Source organism: Anopheles ziemanni, chromosome 2 (assembly GCF_943734765.1).
Source record: "Anopheles ziemanni chromosome 2, idAnoZiCoDA_A2_x.2, whole genome shotgun sequence".
Lineage (NCBI taxonomy): Eukaryota > Metazoa > Arthropoda > Insecta > Diptera > Culicidae > Anopheles > Anopheles ziemanni.
In genome coordinates this window covers 30,315,221-30,334,043 of record NC_080705.1, presented here as the reverse complement: position 1 = coordinate 30,334,043, position 18,823 = coordinate 30,315,221, and the positions used below count along the sequence as shown (strand labels likewise).

Here is an 18,823-nt window from a genome sequence, read left to right as displayed (position 1 = left end):
GAAAATACCTGCCCTACTCCGGAAAGTGGTCCCCTTTTGCTAGTTGGGAAATCTAAGATGTACCTCCTTGTGCAATCGATGACGACCGTCCAAATCTTTAGAATCTGTCAGATGGGATTCGAATCTTTAGAATCCGTCAAATGGGATTCAAATCTTTGGAATCCCTCTAGGGATCGAATCTTCAAATCTTCCGAATCCCGATTCTGCCAACACTAGTGTTCACCGACAGTTCAAGCTCAGCATCTTGTCAGCTAAAAGTTGTGTTTCGAGTAGTGATGAGAAAACTCCAAAATTTCAGGAGCAGATCAGATCATTTGCTCTCAGTCAAAGATCGGATCAGATCAGAAGAGCATAATCGTACTCCAATGCCATGCCGCTACGGGTAATGGCGTCACTAGGATCATAATGGAGCAGATCAGATCACATCGCCATAGGCCCGCCGGCAAAGAGCATATTGGATCAGATCAGAACACATCGCCTTACCGCTACGGGTAATGGCGTCACTAGGATCATAATGGAGCAGATCAGATCACATTGCCATAGGTCTACAGGTAAAGAGCATATTGGATCAGATCAGAACACATCGCCATACCGCTACGGGTAATGGCGTCACTAGGATCATAATGGAGCAGATCAGATCACATCGCCATAGGTCTGCCGGCAAAGAGCGTATTGGATCAGATCAGAACACATCGCCATAGCGCTACGGGTAATGGCGTCACTAGGATCATAATGGAGCATTTGCTCTCATATTTTCGGATCAGATCAGATCATATAATCAAGAGAGCAGATCGGATCATAAGAAGCTATTCCTTCTTCTCATCACTAGTTTCGAGACCCGGTTGAACGAGAATAGTCAAATAAGACCATCATATTAACGGTGTACAGCGAAGGCAGTTTTTTTTCAACTACAAAACATGGAACAAGCGATCAAGCAGTTCAAGCCATTGATTGAAACAAGTTTCCCAATGCGGATTGCCGCGTTGACCGATCTGCTACAAGACCCTGATTTTGGGGCGCTTTACTTTGCCGAAACTATCCAAGGGTCTAACGTTCAAGTTCCACAGCTGAAGGATGCCATTAACAGCGGACTTATGTTCAAGCTCAGATTCCAAGTAGAGCCCTTTATTAAAATCCTGTTGGGGGACTGCGATAAGCTCCAATTTTTTATCGCAGAAGTGGAAAAGACGCGTATCGGATATGTCAAGGAAGTAAAGGATATGCATGAGGTTATGCGAAGACTTATAAAGCTGGTGAATGACAGTTATTCTCATGTTGGCGAGTACATTGAGAAGCGAGTAGCAGTTGTAAAGGAGATGGAACTGAACCCGCAGAACGAAGGCCTCCGCCGCCAGATCGTCAAGATGGATAAAATGGAATGCTTCACTCTGAGCATGATGTTTTGCGCACTACGTTTGCACATGTTGTCCATAATCGAACCTCATTAGGAACGCGAACCCGAATTACCTTAAGTTAAGTACCTTACAGATTTGTTTCTGAATTTTTTCGCTGACATTTTTTCATTACCTATTTTATCAATTCAAATCGTTTACTGATGGTATGGTTTTCTTTGCTTCGTTTGGCGCTCAAACAATATATTTCTAACCATTACATTCAATGTAAATAACTGAACAGAGTAGGACGTTCGATATGTAGAAGCAGTTCTAGTACCACAAGTTAGTTTGTTACTCCATAGTAAGAACTGGTTTGGTCAGTAAAGCGAAGTTTACATCCGTTCAGCAATTTGCCAAACTAAACATTACCGTACAGAAATACTTGAATGTTTCTATCTGATCAAAACGTGTGAACTATGTAACCTGATGAAATAATAAACGGAAGCTTAAAATTCAACTGGTGAGCTTGTTTTGTTTTCATTTATTCTGTCTCATTTTATGAAACCGAATAACTAGTTCATCAAGCTCGTTTCGAGAATCCATTATGTGTATACTAATTTGTTTGTTATTTAATAATTAAATTTTTCGATTGTTCTCATCTAAGGGCACTGAGATTACCGGTTCATTAATGTTGATTTATTATGCAGATCTCTTGTCCCATTAGTTGGGGTCAAGTGATTTGATTGCAATTGAATACATGGAGTGATTTTACGATAGCTTACTGATTAATCCAGATCATGTATCAAATATGTTTTCAACAATATCAGACATATGTGCAATGTTAAACGACTTCCGAAGTGAGAATTCAATTAAAATAAACTAATCCATTTTAATCATGACGACATCCAATGTAGCACCTAGCTTACGGGCGATGTTATGTATTTGATAACATAGTATTTACAAACTAAAGCGAGGAGTTGCCCATTCATTCATAAAACGATCCTACCCAACGATCCCGGCACGTCGATCGATGTTTGCCGTCGCAGCACGTGCTCGGAGGTGGAAGTAAATAAATTCTTCTAAAAAAAACCCTCCGACCGGATGATCCACTGTCAGCTTTTCCCGCGTTCGATTCCCGTCTGAGAGCCAGGACATATCCCGCAAGGAATGTAGGGAAAACACGACCAGCTGCGGGAAAAACAACACTCTCCGCATTGCCTGCGGATGCAACTCCGGGAGAGATCGCTGGTTCGAGCGACACTCTGCGCTCCGGAATGTCGGTGCCGAATCGTTCTCGGTTCGGGCGAGCGTTACTTCCGTAAAATGTATATAAAGCAACAAGTGCCGACTCCGGCATCGGACAGTCTGTTGCCAGCAAGGATAGTGCCCGCATCAACCGGCATCCCTGGGACGGGACATTAGTGGCATCATCCTTTTCCCCTTGTTTCTCTCGAGTGGAGTACAATACCCCTTTCACTTCCGGCTAGAAGGTTAGTGAAGAAAGTAAACGCCAATTTCCCTCCTAGCCGCCAGAGTGGTCAGTGAAAGTGAAACGTTATCCCAGTGACCCGCCTTCCCCGCGTTACTCAGTGCATCTGGGAAGTGTTCGTAGGGTTTAAAATTACCGATAACTTTTAATTGGAACAACGCACCTCGCACCGGGCCGGGGTCAGGGGGTGGTTAATATGGAAAAAAGTAATCCAAATTAAAAAACATAAAAAGTAACACAAGGGAATGGACACGAGTCACACGTTTTCCTTCCGTCGACGCTACACCCAACCAACGCACTCCCGAAGGATGGGTTTTCAATTGATGTCAATTAGATCGCATTAAAATGGGTGGAAACGATGTGGTGAAAAAATAACGTCACAAGTCCTGGCGGGGTGAAAAATAAAAGCATTCCGAGAACATATAAAATAAAACACGCTTGGTGAGGTGGTTTAATCGTGGCATGTCCGGGTAAAAAATCAAGGATACATCGAATGGTTCGTAGACGGATGTTTTACTATGGAGCAATAAAATAGTATTAAAATTCATGTGGCTAAGTTTGTTAAGGTTTTCCAGTTTTTTTTCCTGTTTTCTCTTTTTTTATGACAGTGACCGTTAAACCGTAGACCCCGTGCTGGGTGCAGTCGCCCCGGTAATAGGATTTTTCACGAGCGGATTAATCAGGGATAAGCGCGCCACAGTGAAACCGCAGCATTCGGGATTGCTTTCCTTTTCGCGTTTCCTATTACGTGTCCTTTTTGTGGGTATCAAGGTGTGTGTGTGTGTGTGTGTTCGTCGCTGCCTCCGACGTGGGTCCTATGCCAATGAAATTAAAATTAAACTTCATTTCAATGCCCCCGGTTGAATTGACTTTGGGGCCACCGAAATTACCATCCCTGGTGCGACAAGGAAGGCAGGTCTGATGGTGTGTGAAGTGATTTTTTTAGCGGAATAAAAGTCACCATGAATGCGTGAACGTGTGTCGGAACAAGTGAACATGATTGCAACCATGCTCTGCCGTGTGGCCAGGGTAGTTCGGGTAAATTTTCCCGGGTGGTCCATGTTGTAAACAAATTATTTTAAAAATCAATTTGTGCAGCAATCGTTACTCGGTGGAAATCCGTTAAATTTAGTATAGCAACTCAAGCGTCTGCTGTGATTCGGAAAAAGTCATGTGTTAAGTAAACAGTGTTTCGAGGAAACGATGGACGCACAATAGCGATTCGTTTTCCAATTGTTTTGAGAAGTGTAGTGTGAGTTAAAAAACTGTTCATTAAATAGATAAATTTTTAACAATCTCATGCCAGTACATTGAAAAGAAAAACAAGCTCAAGATAGAGTATCTAGATAAAAGATCATCGCAAATTACACATCACCAACAGACACAGAAACCGTTGCTCACGGAAAGAAAATTCGCCTCGTCGGAGATGAAACCTCATTTCGATACCCGCTAATAGTGTAATAAATTATTTAAGCCACGTTTAATCCACAAATTCGATCGAAACACGTGGGACGGTGGTTCTCATATGTCGCCACATGGATTAGGAGCATTTCATCGTGGTCATCATGGGCGCTACCTACATATCCTAACTTTTTATTATTTTTTTTTGTTTTTCTTCCCTAATTCACTCACATTTAAACAAACGTGTCCGCAATGATCAGGCACACGCAGGCTGGACCATCGAAACCGGTCGCTGGAAAACAAATTAATTATCCACGAAAATGAAGATAAATTTATCACCGGGCGGTCCCAGGGCTACGCGTCGTTTTGGTGACAATTTCATACCATTTATAACGGGGAGCAGTCCCGGCAAAGTGGTGCACATCCTTTGCACGCTCTCTTAGAAGTTTGTCGCCGCACAGGGAACCCGGTGTCGAAAAAGGGTTCCCCCCTTTCCCTTTCGGTCAAGGAAGGGGAAAAAGCAACAGTTTGCAGCTTCAGTCGGTTGAACTTTAATGTGGCAAGTTTACTCAATGGAACGCACCGGTAGAAAGTGGGCCGTTCGGAAAGGAAAACTTCTGCCAAAGCAAACTTGGGTCGAGCACAATGATGGTCTAATTTTGCGACACAATCGTTTTCGTAGAAAATGGTTGGGAAATGGTGGAGGGCGTAGTGTAGCGTGACCATTTTCCGGATTCCTTTCCGGATGAAGAGTGAAATATCATTAAGGACTTTCCGTTTTATTTGTTCTTATTTTCTAAAAGCAAACACTTTAAACGAAAATAAAAAGTAAAAAGAGTATCTTCATCTCGAAAGTAAATTTATTTAAAATCATACATTATAATAATTGGAAACAAAAAACATCGATATTGGATGACACATTTAGCCATTTACCATGTTACTTACTAAAAATTGGTTTTGTTTTGTAAACAGTACCTCAATAGAAGATCATAAAAGCTCACTCGACTATTGCAAAGTTTGTTCTCTCTTTCTCAGTAGTATACCTCTTTTTATGCAAGCACAAATGGGTGTTTTAGGGGTTAGCACTTTTGATTTGTCAAAAAGAAGTTCCAAGATACACCTTCAAACTCGGTGGTAAAACAATGTGGGCTTAATATATTTCATTGAATGTGAAAATCACTTTGAAATTCAAACTGTAAATTTAAATAGACTCAACTTTGAAGCAATATGTTCATTTGAAGGTAAAGCTTTTACGTTGAAGATCATAGTCTCAATGGATTAAAATAAACACGATAGTATGTAAGTGTGTGGATAAATTGGTGAAATTTGTTGGAATGTAAATAAGACTACAGATATTACAAAACCTTATCACTAATAGTTTATTTCAAACCTAAACAAAACAATATTGAATATGAATTCTAAACATGTTTCCGTAGACTGATATTAAGATTTTTATATTCACCACAATTGTAGTTAATGGACACTATCATAAAGACAAAGTGTCACTAAAATACATTTCTATTCCCGCTCGGAATTTGGTTAGCGGCTCCCAACAAATGCTCACACACACACACGCATACGCTATTATCCCGCCACATTTGAGCAGCAAACATGATTTCCGTCTTTTCACCGGTTCCCTCATAAAAGGGATTTACATCGTTCCCGGTGTCCTGGCGTTGATCGGGGCCTGCCATCCGGTATCTTGCACTCTTCCACACGACAAGAAACTTCGACGCTCTGGTGTGTAGAAAGTCGTCGACAGTTTTACCCACACGAAACCCCTCGGAAGACAAGACACGAACGGCCATTTGCCATTTGTAATAATCATAATTTTTACTGCTCTAGTTCTACTTTATGACCCCGGCCTGGCAAGTGAAGCGCAAGTGATGCGAGGGTGTTTGTGAGCACACCAAACTTAATTTCCACATCGTTTGTACGCACCGGATTGGCCGCTGGGCGCAGTTTTTCTTTTCGCTCGGCAGGATAACTAAGCTCATCCCGGGCGACAAAAGGAATCGAGAACAGCTTACTCGCTGGCCGGGCGAAGTAATAAAAATATATCATACGAGTAATCGGTTTGGACGAGAAACCCCGAGACTCGGTACGTTGGTCTTTGAATGAATGTGTTGTTGTGTGCAAAAGAAGCATTTTGTTTTGAAAATAACATAATTAAGTTTGCTCTTCTCCCCTCAAAGCTCACATAAACTGGGTTAAAGGTGAAAGTACTTCTCGTCGAAAAATGTTATAAGAAACAATACGTTTTAAACTACAATTGTTAAGAAAATCAATCAATACTGTACACGGTATTGGGCTATAAACAATTCTAAATGCTCTGATAGAATTAGTAACACAGTATTAATGAGGAATCAAATTTTACCTCGTCGACAACGAAGCAGAACGCTTGTTCTTTTTCTCCTAAGACGATTAACTTGGGTACCTTGAAGGTTCTGTTAATTTCGCAAATTTAAAGTAGATTCATTTCACGGTTAGGAGCGGATTTTGAAAGCCAGCCCAAACTTTTCCTTTCCTTCCATGGAAACAGCTTTTTCCAGGAACCAGCCGTTGGTAAATTATTGGTGGGAAATAAGTTTCAGCTGAAAAGTCCTCTTTAAAACAGGAAATATGGTTGAGCAGGTGTAAATTAATTGGAAAAAATATCGCCCAAGCTGGGGGTCTCTCACTTTCGACCAAAGAAAACTATGTACAGTACGTTTTTCTTTCGTTGCAGAATTAACCTGATAGGAAAACCTACCGCCAACTGGAGTGCTGGTGCACACCGGCCCCCGATAGATAAGGAATGCCTCGGACAACAACGGTCACGCCTACGCTGCTTCTCCTGCTTCTGGCGGGCCGGCTTCTTCCCTCCGGGCCACAGATTTCGCACGCGATGGCATCAGCTGTCGCCCGAATGTCCTGCGATTGTCCACGAACCCCCGTCGACGGTGGGCTGGCGCGCGGTAACGTCACCCAAGGGGCGATGGCGATGCCACCCGGTATCGGCCGTAATCGCACCGGGGACGAGCTGTACGTGGGATTCTTGGCCGGCTACGTACACTCCAAGGTAGGGACCCACCTCGGTCAAGGTCTTCAAGGTGAGGCTGGGCGCCGGTAGGTAACGGGAATTGAAACTTGATTGCCGACCCGCGCTGGGTGGTAATGTGCTTGATATGGAGTACGATGTGGTGACCGGGTTGGTCACGGAGCGTCATTCCCAGGGAGGGAATTGAAATTGCCACACTAGCGTACGCTGGTGGTTAGCATGATAATTGTGATTTATCTGACCTAGTCACACTGAGTACGTTGATAGTCGTATGGCATGTTTATACCACGCTTCAAATGAAAGAGAAGTTTTCTACAGTTTCAAGCATAGTTCATCGGTTTGAGAAAATCATCGGAATCCTTTTAGTACTTGTAGATAAATGTTGGTTGCCTTCGTGCCTCCGTTACTTCCAGTACATGTACCAATAAATACCAAGTTTGTAACCTTAAATTTATAAGACACTGAAACAGTTACCTGTGGCTTTATTCCTAATGATGTTCAGTTCTGGTCAACTTTTGCCAACTGCAACATTGCAAAAGCTGGAAAGGAAGCATTTTAAGAATTTATATTTATTGTATATTCAAATATTGTATAGGGTAAGTGCTCCTATTGTGGGGCTAGTACCAATAGTGGTTGTAGTGGAACAAAATTCCAGATCTACGACGAAGTAAATACAATGGAGATATTTGTTCTTCTATGAAATGTTCTTTGATCTTCTGCGGGGTGTTTAAAAGACAAACCTTCTCATTTCGTAATAAATGAAGGCTCCAAAATTAATATTTTCTAAACAGGTTGTACTAATATGCTGGATTTCTTAAGAATTTATCAGGTATGCCATGATTTCCTTAAGGCTATAAATCGCTGCAAAATGCATTGGTTTATAAGTAGTCTATGAGGCCAATCCATTGGTCTATGACCAAGAAAATGCATTGGCCTAAGTAATTTGACCATTCTGTTTTATATATGCTTCAAAAATAAGTCACAGTCAAAATTTATTCAGTCATTTCCAAGTACTACCACCACTATAGGAACACGATACCACTACTGTAGGAACCATACCACCATTATAGGAGCAACCAAATCGGAAGAAATATACGCTTTTTTTCGTGTATTTTTAATGGTTTTCGGTGAAAATAAATGTTTTCCAGTCGTGTTTCGATCATACTTGATTCAAATATGTAAAATATTGTGTTCTTAACACTTATAAATTACATCATATTGTTAGTTACATTACTAAGTGCACCACTATTGGTACCGTTACCCTATTCGAATTTGGATCACCAATGTTTGAAAGCAAAAATGAGAGCCCTTCCTGATTATTACGCTTTCTGATAATTACCTTCAAATCCAATTTATAAACGCTGGTCGCACATTTCTATCAAAAATTAAAGTTAAAATTAAAATTAAATGTTATTGGCAACACCGCATCTCGTTTCCTAATGGAGGCGCCCAGTAGTTCACGCTTAAAATGTGGCCCTTCTGTACTTTCGACAGTGCTAGTTTTGATATCGAGTACAAAGCAACAATTTATTAGGATTAATTTTACAGTCATTGATCAATGGTACAAGTAACAGAAATCATTGAACTCACCACACCGTCGGATTTGATTACATCATAAAACCCCTGTTATCGGAACTACAGTAACTTTGTATTGATTGACTCCAACTCAATCTCGACACAGGATAATCATATTAGATTGACTTGCGTAACTTCTTCCCGATTAAGCACGTGATTGAGTTTGAGGAGCAAGTATTTGGTGATGCGTTTATAAACCGACATTTCATCCACCCTCACAGGTCGTCCTGGGCGCGCTGCTCCTTGCGGTCGAAACAATCAACAACGACTCGACGCTGCTGCCCGGTAAAAAGTTGCGCCTCAAAGCCGTGGACATTGGGGCGCAAAAATCACTGAAGGCTTTCCCGATAAAGTGAGTATGGGGGTGGGATTTTTTTCTTTTCCCGTTTTCGACGAAGATTTTTCACACCTGCGACATACTTTGGAACAGAAAAATGACGGAAATGCGTGACAGTGGCATCGTGGTGTTCATCGGACCGGATGAAACGTGCACTTCCGAGGCGCTGGTTGCGTCCGCCTGGAACCTACCAATGATATCCTACGTGAGTTATCCCAACCAACGTTCGGGCTCGAGTTTCACCAGACTGATCATGCTCTCGCGGAACCGGGGCTTTCCCTTCCTTGTTTTTTACCATAGAAATGCGCCGACATCGCGGTTTCGGACAAAACGGTCTACAGCAGCTTCGCTCGAACGCTTCCACCGGCGACGAAGGTGTCGAAGAGTGTGGCCGCCCTGCTGCTGGCCAACAACTGGCACTGCTTCAGCATCGTCGCCGGCAAACATCCGGCCTGGAGTATGGAGATTGCGCTTGCCATAAAGGTAAGCTTCTGCCATTGCAATCCACGCTAAAACCCGAACATCCGTGTTTGTGGTGAAACATTTGTTTTCCCCATAGGTTTATGGTTTACCTTTGCACGAAGAAATGTGTTCGTTTTATGGTGCGTGAAATTATGATAGTCCATAAACGTTGCATTATACAGTTCCCCAACGCGGTACATTGGACTGTCGAGGAAAGATTTTCAATGAGCTCTTTGATTGTTTATGTTATTCGATATTAGAATATGCGCTTAGACTAACTATGGTGAACAACGACGGTTTCGTGATTATTTACAGCTACAAGCAGAATCCAACAACCTCACGCTGAACCACTTCCGCATCTACTCGGACTACATCCCTTCGAAGATCTACAAGCTGCAGGAGATAGTGGATGACACCTATCAAAACACACGAGGTATTAGTTGTTAAATGAAATTAAGGAAGAAGTGTACTTACTGACATCCATTTGTGATCCCTGATGCTCGCAGTGTACGTCTTTGTGGGAGATCATATAGAAATGGTGGATTTCGTGCGATGTCTGCAGAACCGGAAGCTGCTCAGTACGGGCGATTACATCGTCATATCGATAGACGATGAAATCTATGATCCCTCCGTGCAGCGTAGCATATACCAAGGTAGGCGCTGGATGGCTACACACAAATATAACCCTTTGGTCCAAACACCAATCTGTTTGCTCTAGAATATTCCGACTTCTACCAGAAGTACTCGAAGGACAAGTACCACAACCGGAAGCGGTACAACTATAAGGACCAGGAGCGGCTGCACGAAGCATTTCAGTCGGTGCTACGAATATCGCCATCGTTCCCAATGAACCCCAAGTATCGCAACCTGTGCCACCAGTTCAAGCTGTACTCCCGCATGGACCCCTTCAACGTGCCGCTGCCTTATAATCAGAAAATATTCGATGCAATACAGGTAAGTCTGGAAAACTCTTGACGATAGCATGTGGCTTCTCCGATGCCGGAGTTTGTGTGAATGGCAAACAACTCTCAGCTTCGGATGAGACAAGGAGTGGAAGTCGATAGTGTTTGATTAGCCTCATTCCGTTCGACTGAATCTCCTTTGGATGATGGCGTTACTGACTCACGTCTCCCAATTTTTCTTTTGCTTGTTCTTTTCTTCTCGCTCCTTCCACAGGTCCCCATATACGGCGCGTACCTGTACGATACACTCGTCATCTACGCACGAGCCGCGACGGAGGTTTTACGCGACGGCGGGGACATCACGGATGGAAGATTGATTATGCGCCATATATTCAACCGTTCATATCACTCAATCCAGGGTTTCGACGTAGGTGACGCCACAACGTGAACGATGTTATCGTGTATACTAAAGTGTTGCCTCCCGTTCCACCGACGGAGGTTGGTATCTTTCAACGCGAATCTCAAATCATCCATTTCTCCGCCAGGTTTACATTGATCCGAATGGGGACGCCGAGGGTAACTTTTCGGTCATCGCGCTCCAGAAGGACGACAAGGTGAACAACTCGCTGCAGATGTCGATGCAAGCGGTGGCAATGTTTGTGTACGGGGCGCGCAATGCCACCACCAGCACCACCCTGCCGGAGTTCCGCTATCTCAACCCGAACCGACCCATCATGTGGCTGAAGGGACGGCCACCGGCCGCCGAACCGATTTGCGGCTTCTACAACGAAAAGTGTCGCCCGAAGGCGAAGGACTGGCGCTACATAAGCGGTGCGCTCGTCGTGATCCTGTTCATGGCCATCTTCACCGTCGTGCTCTTCAAGTAGTATAGCGCGTTCCGATATACACACACATACGTGGAGTCACGGTGACGTCATGCCACCGTGGTCCCGCTGACCCGTTACTCTCGCTGCCTTTTGCAATACTAATGACGGCGAGTGTCCGGTTTCCGGTCCTGCGCCACGATGTGCTTTCTTGCTCCTTTTTTGTTTTGCAGACATTATCGCTACGAGCAGACATTGGCGTGCCTGCTGTGGAAGGTGGACATGAAGGATGTGATTCTAATCACCTCACCCGATGCGCTCTACAACAATGAGGTCCGCAAAAACCTTGTAGGTAGCGCAAAATCCCGCCCGACGTGAAATAGGAAACAGGAGTTTTCATACCGAAATGACCAGGAAGGGAAACTAAGTTATGGCCAACTCGATCACTGCCAGGAGTTGGACAATTTTGAAAACAATCTTTGTTTTATTTTGTTATAAATTTACTTGTTCTTGCATACTAGAGATCACTAAATGGATAACTTTTAAAAAGAGAACTATGCTTAAAATATTTATAAAATGATTATGTGTTTCTGTTGTGGTTTTCATACTTTCTTATAAAACGACAAGACAAAAATGTGCCATGACTAGACAGAAATAATGTTGAAATTATCTTTATAGAGATTAAATTGGAAACTGTGACGAGTATAATAAACTACAATGATGCCATTATTTTACAGCTTCAAGGCTCAGTATTTTATCTGAATGCTTTTTTTCTTTACATTCCCAGGTATGTCAACAAAGCATCATGGTAAATAATACAGGCGATGCGAACAAACGTGCTTATACAACGATTGGTAAGATTTGCAGCACCACTACTGACCGAAACGCGCCAAGTACCACTTCCTGTGTTCTTTTGCAGGGCTATACCGTGGCAATATCGCCGCCATTAAGTACCTCCACAAGCGCTCCGTCGACATCACGCGCAACATTCGCAAGGAGCTGAAGCAAATGCGCGAGATACGGCACGAGAACTTGATCACGTTCGTCGGCGCATCGGTCGACCACGGCACGGTAGCGATCCTAACGTCGTACTGTGCCCGCGGCAGCCTAGTCGACGTCCTCTCGAACGAGGATCTGAAGCTAGACCACATGTTCGTGTCGTCGCTGGTGAGCGACATCGTGAAGGGGTTGATTTACCTGCACGACAGTGACGTCGGTTCGCACGGTAACCTGCGATCGAGTAAGATCCTGATCGATTCCCGCTGGGTCGCACAGATAGCCGACTTTGGACTGCAGGAGTTCAAATCGGGACAGGAAGAACCGAACAAGTAAGGGAGGCCCGAAGGGAAGCATTCAATCATGCAGGAATGTTGTTTTTGCGCTACAGGTTCGAGAAGGAACTGCGCCGAAGTCTTTGGAAAGCACCGGAAATACTGCGGGACTCCAACTTCCCGGCCCGCGGTACTCAGAAGGCGGACGTATACTCGTTTGGAATCGTGCTGTATGAAATCATCGGACGGAAGGGTCCATGGGGTGACATCAATATGAGTTGGCAAGGTAATATGACTGAGAAACACTTACGGGTCATCATCTAAACCTTTCCTCGACCACGTTGTTTCAGATATTGTGGCACGCGTCATGTCACCCGAAGAGTACGGCATATTCCGTCCCTCACTGAGAGGGCTCGATGCACCGGAGTACGTGATTCAGTTACTGCACGCCTGTTGGGAAGAGGATCCCGAGGATCGGCCAGACATACGCCTGGTGCGTGTGAAGCTGAAACCAATGCAGGCGGGTTTGTAAGTGGCACCTGTTTGGAAGGACATTGAAATGAAACGTTACGATACTTTTTATGATCCCTTTGCCAGAAAGTCCAACATTTTCGACAACATGCTAGCTATTATGGAAAAGTACGCCTACAATCTCGAGGGCATTGTGCAGGAGCGGACATTGCAGCTTTCGGAGGAGAAGAAAAAGACGGAATCGTTGCTATTGCGGATGCTGCCAAAGTATGTCTTCATCGGCACCGTGGAGGTCTCATTGAGTTAAGAATTTTGTGTATATTTCTTCTCCCAAGGAGTGTCGCAGAGTCCCTCAAGCGTGGTGAACGAGTGGAAGCGGAATGTTTCGACTGCGTTACCATTTTCTTCAGCGATCTGGTGGGCTTCACGGAACTCTGCGCCCACAGCACCCCCTTCGAGGTGGTGGAAATGCTGAACGATCTGTATACCTGCTGCGACTTCATCATCTCCAGCTACGACGTGTACAAGGTGGAGACGATCGGGGACGCGTACATGGTCGTCTCGGGGCTTCCGTTGCGAAACGGTGACCGGCATGCCGGGGAGATCGCTTCGATGGCGTTGCATCTGTTGAACTCGATCTCGAACCTGGAGATACGGCACCGGCCGGGTGAGTTCATACAGATGCGCATCGGCATCCACTCGGGGCAGTGTGTGGCGGGGGTGGTCGGCTTGAAGATGCCACGGTACTGCCTGTTTGGGGATACCGTTAACACGGCGTCCCGGATGGAGAGCACGGGTGACGCGCTGAAGATCCACATTTCATCCGTGACGTACGGCTTGTTGAAAAAGCTCGGAGGGTACAAGTGTGAGGAGCGGGGCATTATCAAGGTAAAGGGAAAGGGCGAGATGCGCACGTACTGGCTGAAGGGTGAGGATGATCAGAAGCGGATGGATCGTTTCGGATCGAACGACGCGATCACAAATTTGAGTAAGTGCACGTCAGGAGAAACCCCAAAGAACACGCAAGTTTTAACAATTGATTTTCCCACTCAGCCATACCCGATCTCCTGTGCACACCGGACCAATCGCAAACCAACCTCAGCCGACCGTCGCTACGACGCATGCTGTCGGAAACGGTTCCCGGTCGTCACGTGTCGGCGCACCAGCATAGCTCGAGCGATCAGCAAATACCAACGGTAAGCATCCTCCCCCACGACGAGACACACCTGGGCTGCTACATCTGCCACAAACGCAAGCTGCACATTGGCAACGCACCGGCAATGGCCGATAGTGGCTCGCAGCGTTTGTCCATCTTCAACGGAAGCTACGGTGTCGATGAAGCCATCTGCACCTGCCGGCAGCGGAACTGTCTGCTGGAGTACTACAACGACAACTTGATGACTGTGCGCACGATCCGGGAACCGAGGTCAGCACCGCAGATCACGTTTATGCAGTGAGCCATGGTTTAGGTTCGTGCGAATGGACACTGGTTTCAAACAGACTGAGTGTATTACCAGGTTTTTCCTATAACCGTTGTAAATGTAACATGTGCCACAGAGCATACCGTGATGTTATTTACCATTTCGATACGTAAACATGTCGGCTTGATAAGGTTTCATGAAGTAGGATAACAGTAAGTAAAGGAAGTGATGGAAAAACGGGAGTAAAAAATGGCATTTTTTAATTTTTACAAAGGTTGCGAATGAAGTTCCAGCAACTGTTTCAGATGTGTATTATTGATGTTTAAATAAACTGTGTTAAAAAGTTCATGTGGTGTATCTATTTAAAAATTTGAGTGGTTGAGCAAAATAATAAAAAAATCTGTTTCTTATAATTTAAGAGTTTGTGTGTCAGGTGAAAACCGGTTAATTCGAATTTCAAAATTCAAAACCAACGGATAAATTAATTACATCGACAAACTTGTAATCGAATTCCCGTCGTACACAAATTGGCGCTGCTACGCAGATCTATCGAGCTATAAACCAATATTTTGATAATGCTATAAAACTTTTCGCCCGGCGCAGAATGCTGTCAGTTCAGACTATCTGTCATTTTGCCGTTGTTTGCTGTTTATATACAATTTTCAGCCCGCGCGCGAGCCGGACGGCCAGCTGAAAATGATTCACGATATTCTGTTCACTTTATTCTCCTCCAATGCCGAGCTGCCGATCGAAAATTTTACGGTAAGCCCGAAACAGTAGTTTTAAAAACATTTTACAGTGATCGAATGTTTATATGAATACTTTTTGCCCGTACAACAAGATCCCCGAAGTGGCATCCACCTTCTTGCACCCGGGTGAAATACACATCCTCGAAGAGCTACTACGCATTGCCAACCAGTATAAGGAGATCAAAAAATTCATACAGCAGTATGGGACACTGACGGCTGGGCTGCTGAAACCGAAGCAACAGAAACCCACGGAGGAACCGCTTCCGCAGGGTCTCTATCTGCAGGCGTTCGTCGATGGGCTGGAGCTGGTGGTAAAACCGTACCGAGATCTGGCGGTCGAGCTGGAGGCCAAGTATCTCAAGCGGCCGAATCTTTCGCTCATGTTCATCTTTCACCAAGTAAGCCAGTATCGATCGTTGTTTGGGTTTCTTCTGCAACTCGTTAGCGGCGTGGTGACGCAAAGGATTCACGGGTGCGCCTTGCTGCCCTACCTGCAGCAACACTGTCTGCACGGGAACGATGCAAACTATCAGGCGGTCAAAACGTAAGTGGATCGAGGCTGTGGCCAGTACGTTGTGAAATAATTTCCATTCTTACGATTTTAGAATTCAAAAGTCGGTGTACGTCATCTTCCTGAAGCAACTGTACGGTTGGCTAATGCACGGCAAGTTTGTCGACCACTACGGCGAGTTCTTCATTCAGCAGGTGGAAAGCAACCCGAAGGGATCGATCAGCACCGGTGGCCTACAGCAGCGCACGCAAACATCCGTCAACACGTTCTCGGACAGTGCGAGCATCAACTCGGAACTGTGGCGGTACGAAATCCGTCGTGAGATGCTACCCTACTACTTTCCAGCCAGCTGGGCCGAGAAGGTCCTGTTCGTGGGCCAAACGGTGCTGATGTGTCACTTCGACCCGCGGCAGCATACGATCGATCGGGGGGCGCGGCGAGCCCCGATCGCCGGCCGTAGGACGGGCGGATTGTCGGCGGCCGCGAAGGACAATCTTTGGGGCGAACAGGAGCAGGAACTGTTCCGCAAGTTTCACCAGCTGCAAAACGAAGAGAATCTCAACGTGACCAAGTTCGAGCATCTGGTTGACGAAATCAAGGAGCAAGTGACGATGCATATGTCGGTCATCGTGGTGGAGGAGGCCGACCTGGTACGCCAGCTGCGCTTGATGAAGGATTTCTTTCTGCTCGGCCGGGGTGAACTGTTCTCCGAGTTTCTCGTACAAACGCAATCGCTCAAGCTGCTCATCGGGAAGGAGATCAACGATGGAACCGCCCGTGATCTTAACCGTGCCCTTCAGCTGGCCGCCAACAGTATCAACGTCGGGGAAGACATCGAACAGTTTTCATTCGAGCTGCCCGGGAACGACGAAGTGGAGGAAAGCATTTGCTACGACACCAAGAGCGCCATCGGGAACATAATGCTCAAGTATAAGGTCAAGTGGCCGTTGCACCTACTTTTTTCACCCAAGATTCTCGACCGGTACAACGAAATGTTCCGGTTTCTGTTGCGCATCAAAAAGATCCAGCACGATCTGCTGCAGATCTGGTCGTATCAGCGTGAAAAGCGCATCAAACACAACTCGGACGTGGTGCAGCTGCGCAACAAGTTGATGTTTCTGATCAACAACCTACAGTACTACCTGCAGGTGGACGTGCTGGAGAGCCAGTTCGCCATTCTCCTGGGGGTAATAAGCCACACCACCACCAGGCCGGCCGACTTCGAACGGATTCAACGAGCGCACACGATATTCCAGGTGAATGTGCTCAGCTTATGCTTCCTGCTGGCCAGTTCAAGCGCTAGCGAACCATCTTCCTCACTCGGCACAACGACCACCATGGCCGGTGTGATACAGGTGCAGGAAAATCCGGTGCTCACAATTCTCGATAGTATCCTTTCGATCGTCGATCGGTTCTGTTCGTTCTGCATGCTCTGCAAGGATCCGATGACAAAGATGGAACGCCAGGAGTTTGTAACCTACGAGCAAGGGTAAGTTAATGGCACGTGCAGTTCTTCCGCCGTAGGTTAATGTTTAATTTTTCTTCCAGGTTCATGAACCACGTCGATTCTCTGTTGAAGCTTCTCATCGGTCTCAAGGCGGGCCCTAGTAGTGCGCCCTTATCTCAGTTATTACTTCGCCTGGATTTCAACCATTGGTTCAGTTCCAACACACAAACAACTGCTTAGTTGGAGTTCCTTGAACGTTCGTTTATTGTCCGCCTGGTTACCCATCGACCTGCATTGAGTCGAGATGGGCTTTCATTAAAATACACTTTGTCATCTGACATTCGCATGGTAAATTGTGTTCCTCTGTCTCCGCATCCAGGAGAGTCAGCTGCAGATCGTACCTAAAAATGAAAATTTCTCAAATTACAAGGAAATTATATAGAAGCTTTTTTTGTTTGATTCGTTTCTACCTCCGGTTTGTGTCCTGATTGCGTGTCATGGTTAAACTGAACGCCACCGGGTCTCGTGCCTCCAGCTCCTCACACGCCTGTTCCGGAAGCAGAATAACCGTCTGCTTCCAGTGCGTCTCCGGGGCGGATGGGTTCGTGGACAGTATCACTTCTGAACTCATCTGCTCATCAGACTCTGCCGCCGGAAAGGTGCAATCGAACCATATGCAAAACCCCTGGAGTTTGCCCTCCTTCTGTGCAACGAGTACTTCCTTCGCCTCGATACTGTTTAGCTCCTCGCTGGTAACTTCCTTTAGGTCAAGCCACGTCATAACATGGCCTTCGTGAAGCAAATGTTCCGACGCCACAGTCAACACCTCGGGCTTGCTGGAACATTGCTCACGTAACGCCCTTCCGAAGCACTGCATGCTAACGCCGGACAGGTTCTCCCACCGGTCAAACCGGGACGGTACGCTGCACGGTGCAATGTAAATGGTGGCGGTGTTTGGAAACATCAATCCGTGCGGTTTAAGAAACTTGTCCCGCGCGTACAGCACCGAATCGAGCATACCCTCGTGGAGCAGAAAGAATCCCATCCATTCGGAGACAATTATGTCCACCCGCTCGTCGTTCGGCAGGCGAAACTCTTCGACCTTGCACTCGCTCACCTCAATCACCTGTTCAAATCGGTTTTCCTTCACCACGGCACGGGCCAAGTGGGCCAGATTGGACGCTTCGACCGCATACACTTTGCGAGCACCCGCCTGGGCGCAAAAGAGGGAAAGGATTCCGGTGCCAGCGCCAACATCTAGGACGGTTTTGCCAGCAAACAGTTGCCGGTTGCCCAAGATTGCGTTTTGGTAGGCGGTTTGTCGGGGTTCGTCCGAGAGCATCAGCTCGTGAATCTATGGAAAAGGGGTGTTCTTACAAACTGCCGACTTTTAAGAGACACTTCGCAGGATACCTTAAGATCTTCATAGCTATCAAAATATGCTCCACAATCAGCTTCTCCCGTAGTGTCCATGATCGTGTGCAGCGTAACCGGCGACCGACGAAGCACGTTGTTTTTCCGAACGTTGTTTATGTTTTTAATTTACAATTGTCAAATCAACGTTCGCCAGAAAAAGTATCAAGCAGATT

General features: G+C 45.7%; 3 protein-coding genes across 3 annotated transcripts; 2 read left to right on the top strand and 1 right to left on the bottom strand.

Moving 5' to 3' along the window:
- Positions 1–917: 917 nt before the first annotated feature.
- LOC131293357 (guanylate cyclase 32E) lies at positions 918–14,563 on the top strand. The gene is made up of 18 exons (XM_058321437.1): positions 918–1,115; positions 7,100–7,285; positions 9,061–9,191; positions 9,270–9,381; positions 9,477–9,659; positions 9,954–10,071; positions 10,145–10,291; positions 10,357–10,592; positions 10,815–10,967; positions 11,086–11,423; positions 11,598–11,712; positions 12,152–12,218; positions 12,284–12,692; positions 12,752–12,921; positions 12,986–13,163; positions 13,233–13,373; positions 13,442–14,100; positions 14,160–14,563. Exons 1-18 carry the CDS (start codon positions 918–920, stop codon positions 14,561–14,563), a joined length of 3,945 nt encoding a protein of 1,314 aa, XP_058177420.1.
- A 660-nt stretch (positions 14,564–15,223) lies between these two features.
- LOC131281815 (gamma-tubulin complex component 4 homolog) lies at positions 15,224–17,598 on the top strand. Its single transcript, XM_058311169.1, has 4 exons — positions 15,224–15,289; positions 15,369–15,820; positions 15,882–17,276; positions 17,336–17,598. The coding sequence occupies exons 1-4, from the start codon at positions 15,224–15,226 to the stop codon at positions 17,472–17,474; spliced, it is 2,052 nt and encodes a 683-aa protein (XP_058167152.1). The 3' UTR covers positions 17,475–17,598.
- LOC131281817 (protein arginine N-methyltransferase 6) lies at positions 17,475–18,707 on the bottom strand. The gene is made up of 3 exons (XM_058311171.1): positions 18,648–18,707; positions 17,705–18,588; positions 17,475–17,635 (listed from the first exon to the last, which is right to left on the bottom strand). The coding sequence occupies exons 1-3, from the start codon at positions 18,705–18,707 to the stop codon at positions 17,512–17,514; spliced, it is 1,068 nt and encodes a 355-aa protein (XP_058167154.1). The 3' UTR covers positions 17,475–17,511.
- Between the last annotated feature and the right edge of the window lie 116 nt (positions 18,708–18,823).

Coding starts and splice junctions, on each gene's coding strand:
- LOC131281815 (XM_058311169.1), top strand. CDS start 15,224: ATGATTCACGATATTCTGTTCACTTTATTCTCCTCCAATGCCGAGCTG. Junction 15,821..15,881: donor AACTATCAGGCGGTCAAAAC/GTAAGTGGATCG, acceptor TTACGATTTTAG/AATTCAAAAGTCGGTGTACG. Junction 17,277..17,335: donor TTTGTAACCTACGAGCAAGG/GTAAGTTAATGG, acceptor TTTTTCTTCCAG/GTTCATGAACCACGTCGATT.
- LOC131293357 (XM_058321437.1), top strand. CDS start 918: ATGGAACAAGCGATCAAGCAGTTCAAGCCATTGATTGAAACAAGTTTC. Junction 9,192..9,269: donor CTGAAGGCTTTCCCGATAAA/GTGAGTATGGGG, acceptor ACTTTGGAACAG/AAAAATGACGGAAATGCGTG. Junction 13,374..13,441: donor CTATTGCGGATGCTGCCAAA/GTATGTCTTCAT, acceptor TCTTCTCCCAAG/GAGTGTCGCAGAGTCCCTCA.
- LOC131281817 (XM_058311171.1), bottom strand. CDS start 18,707: ATGGACACTACGGGAGAAGCTGATTGTGGAGCATATTTTGATAGCTAT. Junction 18,589..18,647: donor ATAGCTATGAAGATCTTAAG/GTATCCTGCGAA, acceptor CCTTTTCCATAG/ATTCACGAGCTGATGCTCTC. Junction 17,636..17,704: donor AATCAGGACACAAACCGGAG/GTAGAAACGAAT, acceptor TTTCATTTTTAG/GTACGATCTGCAGCTGACTC.